At 39.4% G+C, this 16,445-nt stretch overlaps 1 protein-coding gene across 1 annotated transcript in view; it reads right to left on the reverse strand.

The window, feature by feature from the left end:
- FMN1 (formin 1) overlaps positions 1-16,445 on the reverse strand; it is a 256,580-nt gene that overhangs the window by 118,225 nt on the left and 121,910 nt on the right. The window contains exons 8-9 of the mRNA XM_065403678.1: positions 4,588-4,649; positions 1,325-1,413 (exon numbers count right to left, since the gene is read on the reverse strand). Coding sequence (XP_065259750.1) covers positions 1,325-1,413; positions 4,588-4,649 — 151 coding nt within the window. The remainder of the gene's footprint in view (positions 1-1,324; positions 1,414-4,587; positions 4,650-16,445) is intronic.

Here is a 16,445-nt window from a genome sequence, read left to right on the forward strand (position 1 = left end):
GTTTTGGTAAAGACTAGATGGTGAAAAAGGAGGCTATCATTTTATTTGGAATTACCAACAATAATTGGTTTCTTTAAAATGCCTTATTTTTAACTACAGAACAGTGATAGCATGAAACTGACAGGGTGACTAATGTGGACCAACCTCTCCCCACCAGGATGTACAAAACTAGGCATGGCCTCTTATAATTCCAGAACACTAAGCGTGATTCATATTTTCCAGGACATAAAATGTGCTTATATTTGTTTCACTCAGAGATTTAGCAAATAGGTTGCCAAAGATTTAAACTCTGGGAAATCTCAAATAGTCACAATGTATCATGCTGTAGACCAAGGTTCACCTGAGTGTGGTCAATGAAAACCCAAAGACAAGGGATGGATGAACAAGATTGTATATAATTTTGAAGGACATTCATATTCTGAGGTTTTAATATTTGGGAGATATTCATATCCTCAGACATTAACCAATTCCCCAATATGTAGATGTCAGCAACAGCTGCTTGGCTTGCTCTGAGGGTGGGAAAGGAGAAAAATCTTTTTGCCCTCCAACACCAACCTCCAGCCTTAAAGAAACTGCATAAAAAGATATCCCTTCTGTTGTCCCAGCTCTCACGCTCAGATGCCATCTCTGCTCCTTCATCATCCACACGTTTCCTCCCACTCTCTCTTATACCAAAAATGACTGAGCAGCAGCATAGTGAAGAGTAGAAAAGAGCAAGGCAGTTGAGGGGCCTCAGTGTGGGAACACGGGTGGTAAGGAGAGTGTGATGGAGGCCAGTGGAGGGGGAGGAGAGCAGTAAGGAGGAAGGAGCAGCAGGGAGGGAGCAGAAACTAGTGCTAGACATAAATTTGGGATCAAATACATTGTTTTAATAAAAGATAGGTTCATTCTGAATTATAGGATTATAATTCCATTTGGGAATTCGCGCGATTTGAGTTTTGCTTTTAGGGTTTATTATAACAGCAACTTCTATGGCACCTTTCCATCCAAGCATGTCACTGCTTTACAAATATTAATTCAGGCTCGATGCCTAGGAGAGGAAGATAAGCATTTTAAAAATGAGAGCATGCAGGCACAGAAATTGTGACTGGCCCAAGGTCATGTAGCAAAAACAGTATATTTCATCTGTTGTAGTGGTCCCAGTCAATGCAACATTATACGCACTACATCAAAAAAAGGGACAATGTAATCAGTTTTCACACCATCCCTTCAAACATGGATTTTTAAAAACTGTTAACCAGCCAGAATTCTGTCCCTACACTCCCTCAACCTCCCAGCCAACGGCCATTCTGCATAATGGGAAAATATTTTAAAAAAATCTTACTGTTCTGGTTTGTCCAAGAGCTTCAGTTCCTCTTCCTTTGAAGTCTCATAATACTGCTTTATTTTCTCCAGTTCATCCTTTTGCGCTCTCTGTGTGATTGTAATTAGAAACTAGCAATAAGAAGCTTTCCTTTTAAATACAATCAACCCATCTTCTTATTTGCTGATCTCTAAAAACCCCACCCATTCTCTTTTTACATACTTTCCCCAAATCACACATGCTCCTAAAAATGCACAGAGCCTCACTTCATGTATTCTATATATACTATATGCTAAACTCATACCATTGTCTTTTGCTCAAGGTCAAAGATATAAAAATGTGACTGGTAAAATATATTCTCATCCTGATATCAGTAATAACTTTACAATTATGCAGGTTCTTTTGTCTGATAAAGTTTCTTGATAAAGTTGAGAACATGCCTTATTCAACAAATCCTTCATCTGCTTTACTTAAGTTGGCTTTTTAAAAACATGTTTCTGGTAATCCATTTTAGTGTAAATCTCCCCTATTCTACCAGTAATGCTTTTTTTTTTTTTCAAATTTGGTAAGGACTTGATTCAATATAATTAAATTTGTTCAGGCTTCCTTACCAAAAGTCACTGCTTTTCCACATTCCCACATGTACACAAGTTTTTGTCATGCAGAAGTGGGGTAATATTAAAGATGAACAGGGTACTTTGTACTATTTCTATAGGGCATTCCCCTCCTCTCTCTAAGGGATGTTGATAAACATTTTTTCTTTCTGCTTACATTCAATAGAGTACAATTCAACAGAGTATAATTTGTATTTCATTTTCTTTATAACACAATTCTGAGTTGCCTATGTGTCCCTTGTAAGACACTATATAGGAACATGAAAAATTATTATTAAAAAAATGAGAGGTAGGCCCAAACCGCTATTCTAGACTCGAACAGTCCCAAACTCAGGGGAGATTGAGGTCTGCAGCTGAACTTTGTGGCTCTGCTAAAATGAGAACATTCTTAAATGGTCACCATTTTTACATTTTATACAGTCTATTTTTCCAATGTCCCCCAGGAATGATACTTAGTATACAGATCAGGAGACAGAGTTGAATTATGAAGAACACTTGATATCTTTTAATGTTACTCACCTATGTGATTCAAGACTTATTTTCTCTGTTTTGTCATTGTATTTATCTTGGCTGGATCCAACTGAAGAACTTTTCTGAGTATTTTCCCCTCTAACTACAGCCTAGCCAGGGTTTGCACCTATAATGCTGTTTCCCTCACCTTAGGGGCAAGTGCTCTCATGACAGAGCCAGCAGGATATAAATACAGAAAGTTGCTATAAACCCATCATCACATTCACAGAACTATTTCTCTATTTTCATTTTGTAGTTGAATTTTGCACCTGTATTATTTAATTCCATGAAGCATTTTGTGATACTGTTTTATGAAGGTCACAATACAAAATCAAATTTATTCTATTGCATAGCAGATTAATACCTCTGTGCACCAAGATCTAAATCTTACATTACAGAAGGCCTTCAAATTGTCCTATGCTCCAGTTTTCACAATCAGCCCCTAAACATATGTTTCCAAATTTCCCTTCCCATTTTATAGAGTAGAGAGAGGGAGTGGAGAAAATCCCTTCCCCACAGTGAGTTTGGGAATATTCCTTCCCAGAGCTTAAACACTTCAAGGTCAAAGATATCTCCTGGCAGGGTCCTGTAGATGCTTTGCTTCCCCTTCCTCTGCCAGTTACTCTGCCTCATAACTCAACTCCCTCTAGAGCTTCCTGGTTACCAAATAGAAAGAAAAAACACAAGCTGTTGCACACTGTATTGTGTTGTAGAATAGTTGGCTGGGGAAGGCAAGACAAAGCAAATCACATAGTATGCCTTAAAAGTAGTCTTAACGTTTGAGGGGGTGAAGATCTGGAAAGGGGACACCCTCCCAGGCTATGACCTAGAGAAAAGTGAACTGGGGGCAGGGGGAAGGAAAAGTCTGCCCAAGGTACGATATAGACCTGGAGAAGTGGAATAGACTGGGAGAAGATATAGACAGTGAGGAGCAGACTCTCTGTGGTGGGAGGCCAATATTTTTTGGGGGAGAAGACGACAGGTCATGCAACATCTTTTGTTGCAACTTGTTTAATCTTAATCCAGCTCCAATTGTTTTGGATATATTTACCGTATATACTCGATCATAAGACGGTTCGTTTATAAGCTGACCCTCCCCCCCCAAAATGGATAAGTAAAAATGGAAAAAAATTTATGACCCGTTCATAAACCGACCCTATTCAGGGGTCAGCAAACTTTGGTTCCCAGGCCACCAGGATGAGTCACTGGTGGGCCGAGATGGTTTGTTTACCTCGAGCGTCTGCAGGCACGGAGGTAAACCTAAGTAAACAAAGTGTCCCGGCGCGCCAGCTGCTTACCCTGACGGACTGGGACAGCAACTGGTGGGGAAATTTTTTTGGGGGGAGAAGCTGGGGTTCAGGGGAGTAACCTCTGTGACCACTCCCCCATATGACCCCACCCCTAGCCTGGGACCCCCACACTCTCCCCATCCCATCCCTTCCCACCTTATCTGGGGAGGGCCAGGGGAGGATGTCTCTGGCCTGGCTGGAGCTGCTCTGGCAGGCTGGGCAGCGCTGCCGCAGCCTGCTCCGGCGGGCCAGACCAGGTGGCACGGCCGCAGCATGTTCCAGCGGGCTGGGCCAGGTGGCCTGGACGCAGCGTGTTCCGGTGGGCTGGGCGGCACGGCTGCAGCCTGCTCTGGGGGGGGGGGGGGCGGAGCGGCACGGCTGCAGCCTGCCAGCCCCAGAGCTGCAGCTGCTTCGGAGGCTGGGGGGGAGCAGTGTGGCCAGAAGCGGAGAGACTCTGGCCCCGCCTCTTCCCTTCTGGCTCTGCTGGCTGTGCTGCCTCTCCTTGCTCCCTCTGTTGGGGGGAGGGGCTGTGTCCCACCTCTCCCTCTCTATACCCGTTCATAAGCCGACCCCCGTCTCTGGTGCTTCCCTTTGTTACTAAAAAAAATTGGCTTATGAATGAGTATATACAGTATATTCCCCACATGAGACTTGATCTGGCAAAATACATGCATTGTGTTGGCTAACTACATTTTGAAGATATCCACTAATACTCTTACATTCCCTAAGAAAAATCATTTTTATATACTCTCTTTTGTGTAATATGGTCACAAAATAAAACTGTATTTATTCTTTGAGTGTGTTTGCACTTGGTAAAAATCTGAAACTATGAACATTGTGCTGTTTCACACGATGTTTTCCTCATACTTACATTCTCATACAGTGCTTCCAGTGTTTCCAGGTCTACTATGGAGTCATCCACATTTAGTGTAGCTGTAAAGGATAAAATAACAAATTACATACTAAAAAAAACATATTGGGTTAACCTCTGTTTTCTAGGTAGCATATCTTATCGATCACAACTGGACAGAAAACAGAATTGAACTCACGCAAACTTTTTTGAAGTTTTTGAAATTCTTTTGTCCTAAATTGGGAGAAAATCATAAATTCGAAATATGTCACAGGAGCTGAATTTTCACAACATTAAGTTTCAGAAAACTGTAATGAATTTTTTCAGCTTGCTCCTGGGGCTGCCTGACTCCCAGTGCAGGTGGCTCTCTAGGTTGGCCATAGAGTTGGGGCACCTAGGCAGTCGGGGAACTGTCCGCCCATGGAGTCGGGCAGCCTGGGAAGCTAGCCTGGGATGGGAGCCGCTCCAGGAGCAAGCTGAAAAAATTCATCACTGTTCTCCAGAAATGGACTTTTTAAAAATTTAGCTCACTTGAAAAATTAATTTTTTGACTTTTTCCCAATTTTGGACAGGCTGCTTGGGAGCCTAAGAACCCAGGGAGCTGACCAGCTGGCCATCCAGCATTTTGGGTCGCTTGGGGAGCTAGACAGCAAGGAGCCAAGGAAGTGGCCAGTTGGCTGCCTGGCACTCCAAAGAGCTGGCCAGCTGGGGAACCTGAATTCCCTGGCTTCTTAACAGCCAGGATGTCAAGGAGTCAAGAGGCTGGAAGCCCTGGTAGCCTAGGCTGGCACGGAGCCACGGAGCCTGGAATCGCTGGACCCCCAGCAGCCTGCTAGGTGGGCTGCTGACGAGCTGGGAAGCTTGAGGAGCTGTGCAGCAGGTGAGCTGGCAGGAAGCCAGGCAGGTTTCTCTCAAACGTTGTCAGAACTGACATGTTCCTGCAGAATGTTTTGATTTCGTTAAATCAGTGTTTTTTATTGGAAACCTGTTCTGTGGGGAAATTTCTAACCAGCTCTAATAGCGATATATGAACTTCTCTATTCAGCAGATTACTGTTCACTTCCTTTGCCCACTGAAATTTAAAAAAAAAAATGAAAAAGGCTAAACTGGTTCCTACTGCAGATCTGAATTTCATGGCATTATTTAATTCTATCATCTGCATGTCTCACTGCAATTTAATTTAGGCACTATATTAGTCGTGTTTTTCAAAACTAAATCAGACTGCAGGTATCAGGTGCACTGTGAAGTGAATATTCACTGCCAATAAGATTTTTTATGTAATGTCACAGAAATGACTAAAGAGCTTTCATTTCTTCTGAAAACAAAATGTGTTTTTATCAAGATTCGGAACATTACATTCATTTAGTCATATAATTTCAAGCCGCTTTGTATCTTGAATCTAAATTATCTACTTACATTAAATAGTAATAGGAATATTAATAACATCACCATCAAAACTAAGGCTTCAGTAGTTTTCTATGTGACCAGTGAATTATCATTAGTTGGTACCCGATCGATACCTTTAAATTTCAGCTGTATTTGATTTCCTCACTTATATGTTGAGATGTGATCACTTGCAATTTTAAAAGATATAAAAAGCTGTTGCTGCATTCGCCATTGATGATGTTTGAATTAGACAAGGCACACATCTTTAAATAATTATTCAAAAGTAATAAGGTTTCTCCTGCACTCCCTCCTACCCCACGATTTTACATTCTGAAATTAACCAGCAGGCTAGTAAATTTTCTCTGTGGCAGGCTAATTAATTTTATTAAAACGATCAGTGACATTTAGAATGCTTTAAAATTTTGTCTGTCAATTATGATTCCATCTGTTGTTGACATTGCACCTTGGCTAAAGGGGCAGGAAAGTGGCAGGGAGAAAGATATTACCAATGAAAAAAAGGAAGATTTACTTCTATATTTGTCACATTTTTAGAACTAAAATGTTTAGACAAATACAAAAGAGCTAAACAGCTAAGCTAATTATTTTATATTCAAATAAACATAGTTAGAGATGGAATCTATTAGATCATCTACCTGCCAACTGAAGCTTGTTTTACATAAGACATTCTCTAATGTAGTATCCAGTCCAATTTCAAAAGGTCTCAAGAGACTGGGACTTCTCTTGAAAGTCCATTTCCACAGCCTAATACATCTCATTATCAAGACATTTTTCTGATTTTTAGCTTAAATTTTCCCCTCTCAGTTTCATTTCTCTCCCATCCTATCTTGGGCTATTGAAAAATGCGTTTAAAAAGGGAAGATTTTTATTATTTTTATTTTAGATTTCACCAGTATGTCTTTCCATCAGCTTCTACAGTATGTATAGTTGTTTAGTTCAAACTGGTAAATGGACTTGCAATGAAGCAATCATCAGTTTTCAGTTGATGAATGTATGATAATTTTTACTAGCTCTATGGATAATAAAAGAAGTAACTAATAACAAAGATCTTAAATGTACAGAAATATAATTATAACTGATATTTTCAATTACAAAAAGTACAAGAATGATAACACAAAAATCAGGATTGTTATTATGTTAGTGCTTATATCTCCAAATGGAGGATGATTTACTGGACAGAAAAGGCTCCAACATTATGGACATTTTTCATTTTTATGCTAAATACCCAGATATAACTATTGTTAAATAAAGAAGAGTACAATAACCAGTTACATTAAAATAAATTGACAGGATTAAACCAATCATTGAGCCTTAAAAGTTTAAGGGGGGAAATTAAAATATTCAAATATATTCTAATATCTAAACTGACTTTAAACTGAATCAATAATAATCGATAATAAGCTTAAATACAAAGGAAGACAAACATGAGTTATTTTATCCTTTGAACAACTGATTACTTGTATTAAACAGCACAGAGATACTGCTTTCTGACTTAGTAGGGCTCCAGTCCTACAGTTATTGCTAAGGCACAGGCAGACAGCTGAGCTCACATGCTAGCAACTAAATTGGGGCCTATGGCCAGATTTTTAAATGTATTCAGGCACCTAAAGAATCATGTAGATGTCTTGTGGGATTTTCAAAAGTGGCAGTTGGGCAACCATGTGCTTTTGAAAATGCCTCTAGTCACCTATATGCATCTCTAGGTGCCTAAATAACTTTAATAATCTATCCCTATGTATTTTCTTCACCCACTCTCAACAAAGTTAGCATCCTTCATGTTGGAAGTACTATGCAAAAATGGGAAAATGTACAATCATAACAATTTGCTTGGTTTCTTACCCCCCGCCTCTCAAATTCTGGAGTGATGGCAGTGATCCCCAAGTTCACATTTGCACAGTATCTGAATCCTGAGCTGTTATATACTATACTTAAAGTGTGTGCACTAAATTCACAATATGTTGCATAACCTCATTTGAATTGGTGCCATTTTAACAACATTCATTGAACTATATGGAAGAAGCATTCTGTGATTATTTTTACTTTTTTTTTTCAGATCTAGATTAAAGCTAAAGCTCCTTAATCCTCTTAAAAAACATTTTGTGACTCATGTGTCTCAAGAAACTACAGTATTAAAAATAACTCCCTGATACAGTACATTTGACTGTGGTACTTTACTACATTAAATCTCATTACACCAAGACTTGCACAGGAGTAAGTTATAAAGGAGAAGTGTCAGAAATCTACAAAAGAGGTTCCAAAACAATTAATAGCTACTGCAATATCAATCATCATTGGTGGGTTTTACTTTTATCTTGCTTTCTAGTTAGCTGTCCTCCTTACACTGTCAGTTCAGTTAGAATATTTCACCTACACCTCACAATATGTCAAAAGGAAGTAGACTCATGCTGTGAAAAGCTGGTAATTTTATTGGGTTCCTCTACCTTTAAAAATCTGTTACTTGGCCAAGTCTGGTTTCTGAGCTCCTTTTTTGCAGGGAAATTGAGGCAAACATTTTTATGTGGCCCTATGGTGTCTGCACACAACAAGAAGAATTTATATACACAAGGATCATTAGTGCAGTGTTGCACCCATTAGGATATAATAACCGTCAGGGAGGACAAAAAACAGATCAGCATCGCGCATTCAAACTAACAGGCACACATAAAAATACTTGCCAACTACATTTCACATGCAGAGGCCGCTGCAAGAAATATAAACTTTTACCCAAGGTTTTAACAGAGTTACTTTTTTTATCAATCTAGCTGTAAAAAACATTCTCCACAGCACATTTTAGGGATTTGATCTATTCTTTTAATCTCTATACTTTGTTACTGCAAAAATGTACACAGAGGAAAACCTGAATGTTTAAAGCACACCATTTGCTATATATAGAAACTCAGACAACTATAGATCTTAAAGATTTAGTACTAAAGAAATATTTCTTTCCTGTTACCACCATTGCTGAAAGGCATGTTATGTATTTCCAACAGTCTTAAGGTGGGACGTAACTGGTACTATTCCATTCATTTTAAGTGGTATTTGGTTAAAAAAGGCTGCCAGAATTTACACACATTCAGCATCAGCAGCAAAGCAGTTAATGCAACAACTAAACCATGTTTAATAGAAACGGGAAAAAGTCATTTTAAAATCAGCATTTTAATAATCAAACAGAAATATGTTATTTTAAAAAACAACTCTTCCAAAGTTACATTTGTTTGGACCACAGTGGGCTTAACTATTTTACATAATGCATTACTAGTAACTAAGGTTTGGTTCCAGGGGGAAAATGAAGTCCATCTTTGGAAAATTTAAATGAAGATGTCACAGATCTAGTCAACCAAAAAGTTGTTATGATTGTTATGGACAAATCTCCTCTTGGCAAAACTGCTTAACACATCCAAACTCCTCCTGTTTATCTCAGACAAATTGAGCTGATATCCTAAATTCCTCTAAAGGCTTCCTCCAACATCTGACTTTCTGTCATGTAAAAATGTTAAAAGGAGTTATAATGCAAAGAAGCACCACAGACATAATGTGGGTTTAGAACTTTAGGAAAGCTCAACTGCTGCATGAAGTCATGAGCAAAAGACTCTGGCACTAATGTTAACCTAACCACATCAGGCTTGATGCCCTAGGCAGATTCACAAAAACATATGTTGTAAATTATCCAGAACAAAGGAAATAACTTTTAAAGGAAATTGTTTCTCAACTTCTGAGCTGTGTATGTAGCTATCTCTATTTTACACAGATAGTAATGCAAACACATTCATGCTGGACACAGTGAAGGAATGAAGAACTCTCAGTATTTTCAAAGCACAATAAGAAAAAAAAAACACCAAACATGATAGGGAATGAAAGTTAGGAATTCTGGGTTCTATGGTATTGGGCAAATTGCTTTATCCTTTTGTGTCTCAGTTTTCCCATCTGTAAAATGGAGTAATAATTAGCTACCATGCAGAGGTGTTATGAAGTTTACTATATTAGTGTTTGTAAAGTGTTTTCTGGTCCACAAATGAAAGCTGGTTTGGAAGTATTTAATATTACATATACATATACAATACAGTCTTTCAGCTCCCAAGCAAACTTGCTTGGATATTTAGCAGTGGTGCTGTTTGCTAAGATTTAGGAAGGACCTCAGGAATTCTGACTGATCTCAGATTTCATGGGGCTTGCTCCAAAAGTAGTGCACAATGTCTATAGGCTATGTCTACAGGCGAGGGTACAATGTTTTGGATTATTTACTTTGGCTAATCTTGGCCATTTCCTCACAACCATTTGGAAGAAGAGTGAGTATATAGAGAACCCATACACAAATAGTTGAGGGGAATAACAAACACCATCAACCTTTCTTCCCCATCCCCCCAAACACATCATCACCAGTGAATCCTATTAATAGATTTTGTTTTCCTGCATGCTTTATAATTTGAAACAGCTTTAACATAATGCTTTCATGCCATAATCTTCCGGCATCCTGGACAGTGCATATTCCTTTTCCCATGGCTCTTCATCAAAGAAGGAAGACATAGCATAAATCTAAGGAACCTATGGATGTGATTAGGTAGGACATACAAAAATATAATATTACATATGTGATCATTAGAGAGATTACACTATCAATGAGTTAATTTTACTCTATCGCTCAAATACTTCCAGTTATTTAATCCAGTATAATTTCAGCACTGTAAATTGCAATGTTTCTGGTGGTGTTTTTTCTTGGCGCTATGTTTCCTTACAATATGGGACACATTGTGGCCTGGTGGAAAGAATGGTATTCTTGATGTCCAGGTGGGTTGAAGCCAGGCATACATCACATGCTGCAGAGGAGGAAAGGTAAAGAGATACCTTTGACTATGCTAATTGTCTGCCTTCTTTGCTGGCCATTTTACAGAATATACAGCCGCTCAACCAATGATACAATAGATAGGATGTTTTTGTTGCTTTGTAAGCAACTCTTAACTAGTATAAGACTGTGTTTATTGTTAGTTTGATTTTCAGCAAGTAAATTTTCACTAATAAAAAGGGCATTTTCCTTATATAGTAATTTCTAGGTCCAATGTGAATAGATTTCCCTTCAAGTCAACATCATACAATGGACCAACTGCAACATCATCTATTTTTATTTCTTTAAAAACACTGACATTTCTTTTATGAAACAGAAGTATATGTCTCACCAAGAAGTTATATCTGGGCACATATTTCCTTACAATTCATTGTAACATTTTCTTATATCATCTCAACTAAACTAAAGAAAGCTGAACTAACATATAGCTTCAGGTATATTATCAGGTATTTTGCTTTTGTATCTCCTGGGCATTTTCCAAACAGAAAAGAAGGTACAATCCCAGCTCTGGTGAGTCACAGTCTAAATATTTTCCATCCAGTCTCTCTGAGTGTGCATGCTCTACACTCCAGAGCTATTTTACATCTCCAGGACACTATCCTAGGTCCCCATTCTATATGTATGAATTCCCAGCATAACAAATACAAAATCACAGGACAGAAAAGTTATTCATACATCTCTCTAGTTGATCCCACCATCAAACATTGTATAGAGGAATTTGAGTCAGAATGACATTCCAGCCACATATATTGCTGCTTTGCCCATTATGACAATTTGTATTAACTCTCAAAAGAACAATTCTTACTCCTGAGGAACAGCAAAGTCCATGTTAGCTGCCAATCTGAGAAAATATGGTCTACTGGTAAGAGAAGGGACCAGGGAGAAATGACCTAGATTTTGTAGAGAAAATACTCAATTCCATCCAATTCTAGCCATTGATAATGAAATTTCTCCCCTGTCTGTATGCATGTCTAATTTAGCTAGTTAGAAAATATGAATATGTTTTCAAGAGCAGGGGGCATTACTAGCTTGGGCAGTGCCACTTTATTAATTGTGACCCATCCATCCCATTTATTTAAAAATTTTAAAACTTAATTTCCAAAAGAAAAAGTGAGAGATGTTTGAAAAAAAGGCAAGGGGAAAAGAAAGGAGCGGGGGAGAGAATAAATAAGGACACCTTAAGTCTTACATTGCCAGTACAATAAACAAACATTATTCTGATCAAGTATTAAGACTTATATTCAGACCACTTTAGGCATTCTGTCTATTTGTGCCAATTAGTTATAAGCAAGGATCTCAAAAGTTCGTTAAAGGCTAGCGGGGAGAGGAATGACTAAATCACAGCAGAGAAATATTACTATTTGCTTTATATTACACTGCTATTGCTGACTACTTGTGTTGGGAGTTCCTTGAGTGGAAGTGGGGTTATAAGACACTGAGGGGCAAGGGTGCCTCACATACATATACACAATTAGCAACAGAACTGAATCCATCTGGTTATGAAGCAAGTTGTAATATTTAACAACTGAACCACACAGGTAGCCCTAAGCAATGGGTTTCCTACCTCTGCTCTATTGCTTTAGTTGAGCTGTCACTGGAAAAAAACAAATACAGAAGTGTACTTATCTGGGCAGATTATTTTCACAACTGTGCAGCAGGTTCAGAGAAATAAGAGCTAAGCTGTATGTTGACACATCCCTTGAACTGAACCCAAATCTACTATAAGGTTTAGTAATAACTATTCCTCTCTCCCTTTCAAAAGGCTATGAAAGGACCAGAAAAAGGGGGCCTCAGAAAGTTTTATACCAAGCCCTGAGCCACTTGATGATCACCTTTTACTACTAGAGATATTTGATTTTTTAAAATGTAATGCTGACACCCCTGGATGGGCTGTTTGTGGTGGGGATTGACCTGGGAGCTCTGGATCTTAATGCATGAACCTCTACTGCCTGAACTAGAAGACCCAGGTCTCTTAGCTAGGGCTGTAGCAGGCTCATCAACCTCTATGTGGCCTACCCACCACTGGAGGGGGACAGAGTGCCACACCACGTGGGCATAACTTACGTAAATGTAAGTTTAGATTCTGCATTACCCAGTGCAAATGATAGATTTTCCATGCTGTGTGTTCATGATGCTCAAGAGATGGAAATTTTGTGAGTACGATTATTAATGATCTAAGTAGCAGCAGGACTGTCATCATCAGTACCGTCATCATCAGTACCAGATTCAGCAGCAAAATCTGTTAAGGCACAAATTCTGAGTTCTCTAGAACATAACAGGTAGGCTTTTTCCCGCTAATTAGTTTAAAATAGGACAGAACTAGCAATGCAAACTCAGTGTTCCTTTACATCACTGAAAGATTATTTTTGTGCTAACTAGTCTACATATACATTAGCTCTTGCCAAAATTATTGTTCTGTATTTGGGTTGCCCACTGTCTAGCATATACTCTGAGAAGGAATGAGAATGGTCATTTATCTACAGAAGGTGAACTTCACTCTCTCTGAGAAACATCTGTGGAAGATTCCCTTCTACAATGTGGTGTCTGCCTGTTTGCTGGCTAGTTATCAAATGCAAACCGAAACATCTGTGTGCCAGATATGGTGAATCATATGTGTTCCCACTGCTAAGCTATCTGAACTGCATGCCAGTTACTTGACTTTAATCAGATTTAGAAGGGATCCCTTGGACGTAAAAAGCCCACAGCATTTTAAGCAGCATTTACATTTTCTTGTAACTGCTCTTGTTTATCTTCTCACTAATTTTGCAAGTGTCTGTATCGATGTGGCAGTTCTTCATTCCGTAGTAATACTAGCCAAAGAATTTATTTGGGGATAATTTGTTCACGTATCAATAAGCCCATACCTTTATGATAGCAGATGGGGAAGCAGTATTTGCTGTGCTACTTCTGGGTGTGATCAACTCTGCCATCACGAGTCTCAGTTCTGGCTGACTCCAGCCAGTAACATCCAATAAGGGCCCTGGCTCAGAGTTCCGAGTGAAGGCCAAGGGCAGACCCAGAAAAGAAGGGAAAATATTTCCCAAACAGCAGTAAAGGTGGCTGATCTATGACCTCAGAACCTTCTGCTCCATGTGGAAGGGATTCTGAGAAGAGGGCTAGTGTCCCCAAATCACCATGCTACATCTCCCCTGTCCTCAGGTCACAGATGGAATCAAGGAGCATCCAATAAAACATGGTCCACACTTTAGGCTGAACTCCATAATGACTATGGCATCAACAAATGATTTGAGAAAAATCCACCAGATTTGCCACCAGGAATGTACAAACCCTAAATGATGTCAGGTACCAGGTTTTGTTAGTTCAAGAGTTGAAAAGATACAACATTGCAATTGTATAACCAAGGCAACGACTTGTGAAACATGGTCATCATTCTGTGAGGATGCAGGTCTTCTGTATTCTGAAGGAACTAACTACATAAATTAGATGGCACTCATCCTCTTTCCACCATTTAATAAATCATTCAGTGTGGCACCCTATTTCTGATGGACTACTATATGCCAGGTTGACGCGGTGCCATGCACAGCTATCCATTGTTGTAGCTAAGGATGCTAATAAAGATAAATTCTATTAGCAGCAAGAAGCAATGGCTCAATCTGCTTCACTGCACAATGAACCTATTATTCTTGGATATATGAACGCTAAACCAAGTTGTCCCAGAAATGCCTTTGAGACTATTCTTGGCCCATTTTTCTCTGGAACCATAAATAACTCTGAGATTTCTCTCTTTTTACATGTCTCATAATATTACCATCACTGGAAGTTGATTCAGGTGCTTAGATATTCATCAGGAAACCTGGATATCCAATGATGCTTGGACGAGGAAGGAGCTGAACCATATATTGGATCATAAAACAGTAAGGTCATATCGGGTGTACACAGAGGTACAGAAGTCCCAGCAAATACTGACCATCATCTCCTTGTGCTAAAATGGCAATTACCCTCTGATTTCAAAAGGAGTGCACCTGTTATGAAACATAGGCACAATGCATCTGTGAACATTCAGCACTTGCTAATAAGTACTCTGTCACAGTGTGCAACAAATTTGATGCACTTGGCACTCTCCCAGATGATGCAGAATCAGCTTGGACAATCATAAGCACGGTCATCCAAGAAGTCATAGATGCCATTCCAAAACTGGAATTCTACATGCAACACCCTTGACTAAATTGATCAGACATTTCAAATTTTGCAAAAGAAATCTGAGACCAGACAGTGCCATGACAATGGGGTATTTTTTGAGCAAGAGTAAAAGTGGATCATGAAGCTTATTTTGAGAACTTGGCAAAAGAGATAGAAGAAGGAATAAGATCTAATAAATTATGATCTGCAAAGTTATTCAATCACTTTGATCCAAAACTGGACTTTGTGCAGGGTTTATGCCGATAAATAAGGCTGATGATAAAACATGCTCAACCCAAGAAGAAGTCCTACAAAGATGGAAAGAATATTATAAGACTGTACTTAACTATCCTGAACAACTCCATGCTCAGATCTGGACAAGTTGGTAGATGAAATCCCTGATTCCGAAACCTCTGCATTGGAAGAGGTCCATTCTGCCATAAAGAAACTCAGAAGAGCGTGTACTGCTGAACCCAACAGCATAACACCCGAACTTCTCAGGTGCACCATAGAGCCCCTAAGTGTAGCATTATTCCAATTTTTTGTCCACGCTTGAACCACAGGGAAGGTACCAATGGAGTGGAAGGAAGGGATCATCATTCCACTTTATCAGGGTAAAGGCCCATGCACTTAGTGCAGCAGCTACAGGCCAATAACTCTGCTTTCTGTTCCTGAAAAAAAAAAGGCTCATCAGTCACTCCTAGCTGGCACTTTTTGGTCATACAGCTCACCTCAAAGATGAAGCCCATTCACTCTGAGCCCTGAAGATTGGACTTGAAGTCAGAAGGGGACAGTGCCTGGCCACACACGGCCATCCACGATTAACCTGGCTGCACCAGCTCAGTAGTAACCCAGTGAAACTTTTAGATACCTGCAATAAAGCTGTGCGATGTGGCCATGGACATTCAGTGCTATGGACTTATGGGGTTTAAGTGTATTGTTGTTGTTGAGACAGGGTAACCCAGGCAGGTTGGGATATCGTGGATGAGGCTTAGCTCAGTTTTGTATGTTTGATTGTTTAAACCAGTGACTTTCAACCTGGAGTCCACAGCCTATGTCTAAGATTTCCAAAGGGGTTTGCATCTCCATTCAAAATTTACCGCAGAAGATGTGGTGGTGGTAAATATAAACTGTATAAACCTTTTAAAATAATTATTTTTTCCTTCATTAAAAAAATCAATTACACAATATGATACATGTGTCATGGGTGATAATTTACTATGGCCTCCATTCTGAAGTCTCTGGACTCATGAAGAGGAGGTTAGTCTGTATTCCACTGAGGATTATGCACATGGGCCATGCACCCAGGGCCAGGGCTTTTAATGTAGTGGTGTCCATTGGTCCGCATATGCACCCTTGTTCCGCCTCATGGTTTTGACTGAGGCGATAAAGGGTGGGGCGGACCAACTGCACCCTCAGTTCCTTCTCCACCGCAAATCAATCGGATCCACAGCAGAGGGGAAGGAGGGAGGGATTGGAATACAGATAGGGACCA

Source organism: Emys orbicularis, chromosome 4 (genome assembly GCF_028017835.1).
Source record: "Emys orbicularis isolate rEmyOrb1 chromosome 4, rEmyOrb1.hap1, whole genome shotgun sequence".
Taxonomy (NCBI): domain Eukaryota; kingdom Metazoa; phylum Chordata; order Testudines; family Emydidae; genus Emys; species Emys orbicularis.